Source organism: Nicotiana sylvestris, chromosome 8, assembly GCF_000393655.2.
Source record: "Nicotiana sylvestris chromosome 8, ASM39365v2, whole genome shotgun sequence".
Lineage (NCBI taxonomy): Eukaryota > Viridiplantae > Streptophyta > Magnoliopsida > Solanales > Solanaceae > Nicotiana > Nicotiana sylvestris.
The window spans coordinates 212,738,515-212,747,653 of NC_091064.1; the positions used below are offsets into that span (position 1 = coordinate 212,738,515).

A 9,139-nucleotide genomic window follows, 5' to 3' on the forward strand; every position below is an offset into this window, starting at 1 on the left:
AAGAAAAGGAAATATAGTCCTGTTTAATTATTGTCTTCAGGGCATAATTGGAAATACAGGAAAACATTTTCTGTAGATATAGAATTGTAAGTTGCTGTTACATTGAAGCACAAAGCTAGCTTATACTGTACTAGCTATACTGTTTATTCACCATGACAACGACACAACAATTAAAATATGGATATTTTCTACCAAAATCATCTCTTCTTTGCTATATACTTCTGAACCCTCTTTGTATCAACTTCTACCAGACCATTAGCGTAGTTGGAGATAGTTGGTATATCCCACCAATTGCTACTTGTGATGCTTCAAGTGGATCAAAACGTTCTCGACTGAAACAAAAAAGTGGTGAAGAAATTATGTCCCCATTTTACACTCTAGCTTTGTCAATCCTGGAGTTGAAGGCTACACGTTCAATTCCCAGTGCATCACCATATGATCCTTTTGCACAGCTTGTAGCCTGATAAGAGAGCGGACACTGCAATGACCATGAGAGCACTAAATGACATGCAAACAGCAACAACAGCCGCCTTCCAGAGTGAGCTTTGGCTATTCATCTGTTGAATGACTGGTATGGTTACTGAAGAAGAAGACACAAGGAGGTAACCTGCCAACTGTGCAACACTCAGCTTATGAGAATTTGTGTTTTTGAAAGATTTATATGCAGTGAATGTAGAGGAGAACTCGAAAAAAGCATTCAGAAAAGTTGAAATTTAGGTTGCTTGATAGTCAAATAAGATACTGTCTACTCCTCTTCTTTATTCAGCATAAAGATTTAGCTTTGGTGGTTAATTGAGCATATATTCACTTTTTCGGGTGACATCCAGGGGAAAAAAGAAGAAGAGAATTCTTGATACTTGTTTTAACTACAGGAATGGGTGCAACCATTTTTATGGTCATAGTTGTATGTGAATCAGATACTATGGTTTTGTACTCGGAAGAAATCACTAGCTAATTGAAGTTAATAAGTACCTGATCGAATATGAAACTGAGGTAGTCAGAGGTCATATCAGAGATCAAGACTCCTCTATAAGCAATGTCACAAACTCTTTTGAAGAGTTGAAAGGCCGAGTAGATAAAAACTAATATGCTTACTGTGAAGCAGTACCTGCAGTGGTGTAAAGTTGCTCTCAAAACCATTGCACTGATTGTTCTTAGTTTAAATTCTAGTATCCTCTACAACCAGAAAAAGACATTTGAATGGATCTCAGTGTTGATTCTTACGTTAATTCTGGGTGATCATAGAAGCTGGAGATCCGTTTTCTTTTGGTCCCTTCTTGTGCAGCTAGCGAGAGAGCGGAGATGAAGGAGAAGAGAAGTGCCAGTGACCTGAGGATAAGATCATATGTATGAATAGAAGGCCTTGAGCTCAACCTTGTCGATGCCACAGAAAACGAATATGGTGATGGTGTTGGCAAAGGTGGTTGTATAGCTGGAGATCTTGGAGTTAATGAAGGAGATGCATCAGATACCATTCTTTGAGCAATCATCAGCACATTCCCTTCTTTCATTATTATCTCTTTTTTTCAACTATTCAGCAAATGATGTTACTCAAAAGAACAGTGTGTTCTAAGAGCAATTTGATGGTCAAGAACCTAGTCAAAATCAATAGCAGGAAAAACTAAGTCTTGGATTGTTATGCAGCCAATTGAAGAAAAGTGCATAAGTTACACACTGATTACTGGCTGGTGATATATCGTCTCAAGTAAAGGATAGTTGGTTAACCACTACTAAATTTAAATGGAAGCAGGTGATAGAAAAGGATGTCTTAAGTCAACTATAAACGTAGCTTCACCAGAATGAAGGCATTTCTCAATTGTTTACACTGAGCCAGATGTTATGTTTAAGTCAACTTACAGCAACAACATACCCGTAATCCCACAAGTGAGAGGTCTGAAAAGGGTAGTGTGTACGCAGAACTTACCCCTACCTTATTTGTTTAAGTCAAGTTATAAACCATGATTTCACCCGAATGAAGTAAATAACTGACGAAATGGATACAGAAATTTCTAGCTTAAAAGTTCAATTATACTTGTGTTAAAATAAACTTTGAGGTAGCTCAAAATCGTATATACTACATGTAACTTACATGATGTAAGTGTGCTTGACAAGCAGAGGCGGATGCAACATATTTGTGCCGAATTTATCTGAACCAGTATTTTTAACGGGGCACAAATTTAAGTGTAAAAATTCATTATAATTGCAAGAAATATCATATATGAACCCCTAACTTTAGAAATACGGGTTCAATCCGAAAACCTTAAATGTTAAAACCCATTGAACTTAAATGCTGAAACTGCCTCTGTTGATGAGAAGCATGTATATATTGCCTGCCTGTTAATTCAGTACAACCTAATCCCAAGCTATATAAATCTCCAATCTTGACCTTGGTTCAGTCTCCACACAGCTACTGTCACCTTCAATAAAATAAATAACCACATTCTTTACTCTTTTTGGAAGAATTACAATCAGTAAAGCAATTGGTTGAAGGGGGTCATAGATAGGAGGCACAATTAAGCCCCCATAAAACCATTTAGGGGGAAAACAAGAACAGAATTCACCAATACATAACCATCAATAGCAATTATTGCATATTGAACAGTTTTAGCCCCCAGATACGTTTATGTTTTGCAGAAAATGTAAAATATTAGGATGTTGACTACAGATCCAACTCTTAAGAAACTTAGTATTATAAAGTTTAAAAGAGCATTTGCAATGTTGGTGTGATCTGAGTCCTCCAACTATTACTTGTATAACATTTCAAGGTTTTGATTGGTAACCCCACGGATTTTGGCTTGCCCATTTCCACTGGTCCCTGCACATCTCATCTATACCATATTTCGCCCTGCGAAAGATTAAAACAAAGATGTTAATTCCCATATCAGTATCTCCCTTCCAACTGCTAAAATTTGAAGATTTGTGCAAGAAGATTAGCCTTAATACAGTAATAGGAAATTGGGGGGGGGGGGGAAGGGGAGTTACTACTTACTTCCAACCAAGCTCCTTCTCAGCTTTTTCGGTTGATGCATAAACAGCAGTGGCATCTCCTGGCCTTCTTGGACACATTTTAAGTGGAATTTTCTGAAAGTTCAAAACATATAACAGATGAAGAGCTTGTTCAATTAAATTCAACTTCTCTATTTATTTTAAGAGAGCGGGAGAGATAGAGAGACCTTTCCAGATGCTCTTTCAAATGCAGCAACCATCTCTAGCACAGATTTGCCTTTACCAGTTCCCAAATTATATGCAACACAACCTAATGCAAAACATCAAAGAGAAGAAAAAAAATGTTACCTTCAATAGGTAAATATGAAAGAGCATAGTCTTCAATTGAAAATATAAAGAAACGTATCATTTTCTCGCAGACAAGTCAAAAAAATTCAGAGCTGAACTTCACTTTGAAAAGGATTTACTTACCTAAGTCATTCTGCTTGAGAAGTCTCTGAAGTGCAATAACATGACCGTCTGCCAAGTCCATAACATGGATGTAATCTCGTATCTGGCGAGCAAGAGATTATAAATGGTTTATCAGTCTTAAGTATGGAATGAAACATGTTGACGCTAGCAAGTTCATGCCATAAATCTACTTAGCTATATTTCCATTATATTTCTGTCTTATTCTTCAACATAAATAACTAGTCCATAAATTGAATCAACTCTTAAGTACGGCTCACTCGTCATTTCCTGCTTCTTGAATGCTAGTACGATGGTTAATAGTTCTGTTTCTTTGTTTTCTTCATACAGAAAAGCTAAAGTTACAAAAATCAGCCAAAAGTACCTACCGCAGTACCATCAGGTGTAGGATAGTCGGTGCCATATACATTTAACTCCGGCAATCTAGCAACAGCTACTTGCTGAATGTAAGGCATAAGATTGTTGGGGATGCCCCTTGGATCTTCCCCAAGCTTGCCGCTTTCATGAGCTCCTACCGGGTTGAAATATCTCAGCAAAATGATATTCCATTCAGCATCTGCCTTCTGAATATCCCGAGCAATCTCTTCAAGAAATAGCTAAGTAAATGGAAGTAAGCACACGTTAGTGAGAAGAAGTAACTAAATAGTTCTTACTCTACAAAATGAGATAGGATCAATTGAACGATCTTTAATCACTTCAGAATAACAAGAGAATTATTGACAATACTAACCTTTGTCCGACCATAAGGATTCATAGCCTTCAATTCAAAATCCTCCACACACGGAATCTTTTCAGGCTGACCATAAACTGTTGCAGATGATGAGAAAACCAACTGCAATTTCACATAATCAAATTTAAAAAGTTATCAACCTGACCAACCAACTCTACATTAACCGTGTAATTCAAAAGTTCTCTACTTTTCGCGGCTAAATGAGTTCTTGAAAGAAGCTCATATTTACTATTTTCCTTCAAATACTACCAAAATTATAAGTAGAAGGGTAGCAACATGATGAATATAGCAGGTTCCAAGTTGCCCTGAATGCGTAACCTATTTTAATATACATATTTAAGAGAAACCAATAATATATCAAAAGACATACCTTCTTACAATTATATTTGGCCATGATTGAATACAAAGTTATTGATCCAATCAGATTGTTATCGAAATAAAGAAAGGGATGATCAACACTCTCCCCAACAGCCTTAAGTCCCGCAAAATGGACCACTGCAGCAAACCTATTTCGATATATATTGCAAAACAATCAATCAAAGACTACATAGAAATGCATATAAAGGAAATTATAACAGCTGGAGATATTTTAAAGCAGGAGATTTGCATACTTTCTTTTAGAAAATAACTTCTCCAAATCATCTTTGTTTCTGATATCACCCTGCCACCAAGAAACAAATAAGATGAAATCCCAAAGCAAGTGAAAGAACCAATTTACTATTGTTTATTTGAGGAAGATAAAGTGGTAAAAACTCACCCACAGCCAGTATATACACCAAGCCAATAGATGCATAACATGTTTTTGCACTAAACTTGTATCACTTAACCATGATTAACTTATTATATACTTTCACCTCATTTAATCACATAACCCTGATAAGTTGATAAATGTCACCTCATCTAATCACTTAACCATGATAAGCTGATATAAAAGGGCAACCCGGTGCAATAAGCTCTCGCTATGCTCGGGGTCCGAGGAAGGGTCGGACCATAAGAGTCTATTGTACACAGTCTTACTCTGCATTTCTGCAAGAGGCTGTTTCCACGACTCAAACCCGTGATCTCTTGATCACATGACACCAACTTTACTAGTTATGCCAAGGCTCCCATTCCGTGATAAGCTGATATATGGGATAAACACTGGGGTATTTACTGTGAGATTACTTACTTTTTTCCTACCGAGGATTAAAAAGACCTAGTTGCAAAATCACAGAACAAATAAAGGAAAAAAAAGGGACAAAAAGGCATATATACAGCAACAGCCACTTGGTCACGCTTACCTTTTTCAGAAGATGAGAACAACATGAAACAGGGCAACTTTAAACCAAAAAATAAAAAAGGAAAAGAAAACAAAGCACTAAACAAGTTTCAATAAATACAAAATTCTCGTGTAAACATATGACCATCTATAAAAAGTTTGTGCCAAGAACTCATAACTCAACTAAAAAACGAATAATTCTTGTGTACTTATCAACCCCTTTTATATAAAAACCCCAGAAATGTATAGAATTCTTTCATTTCTAACTTTTTCTTTTTCCATTTTTGGTTTCAGAACAAGGGTGGTGTTGGTTTTGATCAAACAAAATTCAAGAAAGTAGAAAAAAACATACCAAATGGAATTCAAGATTCTGAGAAAGTTGAGGGCCAACTAATTCTCTGACTCTATCAACAGCTTCTTCAACAGAATTATGGAAATTATCAATTATGGTAACCTTAAACCCTTCATTCAAAAGCTGAACAACAGTATGTGTTCCAATAAAACCAGCCCCTCCTGTCACCAAAATGTTTTCTTGACGCTGCATAACCATTTTCACAACACAGAATAAAGTTTCTATTAAAAAAAAATTCAAACTTTATTGTAGAATGAGAAAAAGGGGTGAGCGTATAATAATGAGAAAAGGCTTAAGTAGAAGATACGTGAAGAGAAAGGGAAGAGATAAAAGGAAAAGAGTTTGAGCAAATCAAGGACTGTTTTTGAAAAGTGGATAAGCAAACATCTTAAATAGGGAAAATTTGAGAATTTGAAGGGGGTGGTGGGACCTTAATAAAAGGCCTCGGATTTTTATCTTTGAAGATGAAAAAATAATTTTTATTATGGGGATTTAAAAAATAAAAAAAATAAACACGCTAAGAAGCAAAATTTCAGTATAAGGGGTTCAAACCTTCAAACAAGGAAAAAGTTAAAAACTTAAAAGAGATTGTGGCGAGTAGGAATTTAACTATTGACCTTTGAATTCAAACCCCAATCACTGAATTATGCTTCTGGGCAGTAATTAGTATCAAAGAAATTCAAAATATTATATATAGAGCTAAAATAAATTTTGCTTTATATATATAGTGTAATTTTTTGGTGAAGGAGGTTCGGGTAAACACTCTTCCGCCCCTTAGATCCATCCCTAGTTAAAGCGATTCAATATATATATATATATATATAAATTTAACTTTATATATACAGTATAATTTACGGGCTACGGCTAAATCCTCTTTCACCCATCTAGTTCCGCCCCTGTGGACAAGTTATACATTTAACCGCGCAATCATTATATATTAATTATATATATATATATATATATAATATACATTTAAAAAAAGGGTTTTTTTGGGGGGTTTGGGGTTGGGGGGTTAGGGGAGGTTGATGGGATTTTAGAAGGTATAGGGTGAGGTGGGGTGGGTGATTCTTGGAAGAAGATTGGGATGATAAGAGAATTTATGGAAGTTTGGGATATAGTTACGGCTGGGTTGGCAGGCATGAGTTGAGTGTGTGTGTGCATAAAAGGCAAAGAAATAATAATGAATGGAATATGGATTTGAATCCAATATTTTAAATGGAGAGTTACCATTAAATATTTTGACTATTTAGTACTCCCTCCGTTCACTTTCATTATCCGGTATTTTAAAAATAAATTTTCTCTACTTATCACTTTTAACATATTAAGAACAAATAATTTCCAAACTAAGCAATGATCAGCAGCAGTACTTAGTAAAATAATAACACAAGATGTGCATGGTCGAGGAGCTTCTAAGTTGAGACTACAGAAAAGATTGATGGAGCTTAATTACTATCCTAATGTTCAGTTAGATAGTTAAATAATCGTATAGTAGTTAGTAATGAGGAAGGCTAGTTGAATGGCTAAATCTGGGGCTTAAGTCCAGATTAGGCTCGAGCAGAACACTGTAAAGATTACTGGTAAATAAAATTTATAATTACCAAAAAAAAAAGAGAAAACAATTTCTTTTTTCCTATTATATGCACAATATTAATTACTCATTTCAAATTATTTTCTCAAATCTATTGAAAATATACATAAATTAATATGGATATTATGGTAAATTATGCACTTCATTTATTATTTCTTAAGGGGTGTGCAAAATCTATAGTGGACAAGTAAAAGTGACGGAGAGAGTACTTCCTCCGTTTCTTTTTAGTAGTGTCTCCTTAAGAAAAAAATAAATAAAATATGTATTTTACAATTTTATCCAAAATAATAATAGTATTTCCAGAAGTCTTGGGAAATGATTTTGGGAATGAATAATTAATGATAAAGATAAAACAGAAAGAAAAACAGATTGTATTTATCTTAACTTATTATAATAGACAAATAAAATAAAAATATATTTTTAATATAGTGGACAAGTATAAATGAACCGAAAGTACTATAAACTAATGTTTTGAATAACAAAGTTGGAACTCTGTTCCACAATTGTTCATAGTGTAAAATAGCTTTTAAATGTTTTTAAGACAAATTTAAAGAAAGTCTCATGACATTAATGTCACGATTAATAGGACAATTAAATTTCTCAAACGACATTTTTATTTACGCTTTAGGCTTTGAATGATTTGTTATATATCTATCATATTTAATTTAACTATTTTAAGATTGACTTGACTTACCAAGTAAATAAATACTCCACTTACGTTATTATATTACGACTAGTGTATTGTTCACGCTTAGCGCGATTAAGGAAAAAAAATTAATATAAATTTATATGATAATATCATAATTCTTTATAAAGAAAAATCAAGTTTTAATATCCATTCTACAGGAAATTCTTTGATAGAAAGTTCTCAACGTTCCAAACTAAATATGATCAACCATTTGAATTAGTATATGTACACTTGAATAAGAAAAGAAAAATTAAGAAGGTAATGAAAAAGAGAAAAATTTAATAGTAATGTGAAATTAGGGGGGATGTAAACATGAGACGGGGTCTACTTTTTCTTTCCGCTAAGATTTTTTTCTTTGTATTTGGTTTCTTAGTATGAATTGTGGACACTTGCCACAACTATGTTTACATATAGGATGATGCTAGTGCATTAAACAAATAGAAGAAGGTGTGAACAAACAAATGCATATGAAGGATATTATGATAATTTTTACAGTGGTAAATCTCAATTACAGAAAAAAAGCTCCTAAAACTCTAAACATGCAAATGAGGCTGCCTTCTTATGTAAAGCTTTTGAGTCGAAGTTTAATGACAATACCGGTATTGATCGAGATTATCTTGAGAATGTCAATTTGACTCTTGAGTCATCACTAATTTGATACAATAACAATGACCGACGATGAAACTACCATCTACGTATGACAATATCTAGAAGTGAAGAAATTCAAATGATGAAATAATTGAGGTTAGGGGTTGTGATGAATTTATAGGGATGAAAGGATTATTTGTGAGAGAAATTTGATTAATGTTGTTTAATGCACAAAAAAACGGCTTGGAATGTGAAAGTTGAAAAGTTCATGCCTATACTTTATTCCATGGAGTTAGTAATTACAAGATAACTGTTACTTTGGTGATGGAGAGGCACGAATTAGCAATCTCCACTATTATACACAATAATTAATGGAGTAATTACTTCTTATAAAAACAATAAATATCAAACGCCAATTGGGCTTTTAGTAGACAAAGACATCAGCTTTATCAGACTTTATTGGGATTTTTGGGTTTTAATAGGCAAAGTAAGTGGCTATCTGCGTTAACAGGTTTTATATA

The 9,139-nt window shown here is 34.1% G+C and overlaps 2 protein-coding genes across 3 annotated transcripts; both read right to left on the minus strand.

Annotated features, from left to right (window-relative positions):
- Positions 1-2: 2 nt before the first annotated feature.
- LOC104213976 (CASP-like protein 4A4) lies at positions 3-2,176 on the minus strand. The gene is made up of 4 exons (XM_070155664.1): positions 2,090-2,176; positions 1,225-1,329; positions 973-1,108; positions 3-614 (listed from the first exon to the last, which is right to left on the minus strand). The coding sequence occupies exons 1-4, from the start codon at positions 2,128-2,130 to the stop codon at positions 429-431; spliced, it is 468 nt and encodes a 155-aa protein (XP_070011765.1). The 5' UTR covers positions 2,131-2,176; the 3' UTR covers positions 3-428.
- A 107-nt stretch (positions 2,177-2,283) lies between these two features.
- On the minus strand, positions 2,284-6,117 carry LOC104213975 (bifunctional UDP-glucose 4-epimerase and UDP-xylose 4-epimerase 1). Of its 2 annotated transcripts, XM_009763558.2 has the most exons (10): positions 5,755-6,117; positions 4,756-4,805; positions 4,515-4,650; positions 4,145-4,246; positions 3,783-4,010; positions 3,418-3,499; positions 3,174-3,256; positions 2,990-3,081; positions 2,749-2,845; positions 2,284-2,417 (listed from the first exon to the last, which is right to left on the minus strand). In XM_009763558.2, the coding sequence occupies exons 1-9, from the start codon at positions 5,950-5,952 to the stop codon at positions 2,761-2,763; spliced, it is 1,056 nt and encodes a 351-aa protein (XP_009761860.1). In that variant the 5' UTR covers positions 5,953-6,117; the 3' UTR covers positions 2,284-2,417; positions 2,749-2,760. The 2 variants fall into 2 exon arrangements, with proteins under 2 accessions (XP_009761860.1, XP_009761859.1); XM_009763557.2 differs by lacking the exon at positions 2,284-2,417 and having other exon boundaries at positions 2,424-2,845.
- Positions 6,118-9,139: the final 3,022 nt, after the last annotated feature.

What these genes read in the sequence shown, in the direction of transcription:
- LOC104213976 (XM_070155664.1), bottom strand. Translation starts at nt 2,130, where the DNA reads ATGTTGCATCCGCCTCTGCTTGTCAAGCACACTTACATCAT. An exon ending in GTCAAGCACACTTACATCAT is followed by an intron (nt 1,330 to 2,089) that starts GTAAGTTACATG and finishes TCTTATCCTCAG; the next exon opens with GTCACTGGCACTTCTCTTCT. An exon ending in TATGATCACCCAGAATTAAC is followed by an intron (nt 1,109 to 1,224) that starts GTAAGAATCAAC and finishes ACACCACTGCAG; the next exon opens with GTACTGCTTCACAGTAAGCA.
- LOC104213975 (XM_009763558.2), bottom strand. Translation starts at nt 5,952, where the DNA reads ATGGTTATGCAGCGTCAAGAAAACATTTTGGTGACAGGAGGGGCTGGT. An exon ending in AAGTTATTTTCTAAAAGAAA is followed by an intron (nt 4,651 to 4,755) that starts GTATGCAAATCT and finishes ATATCGAAATAG; the next exon opens with GTTTGCTGCAGTGGTCCATT. An exon ending in TCTCAAGCAGAATGACTTAG is followed by an intron (nt 3,257 to 3,417) that starts GTAAGTAAATCC and finishes GTTTTGCATTAG; the next exon opens with GTTGTGTTGCATATAATTTG.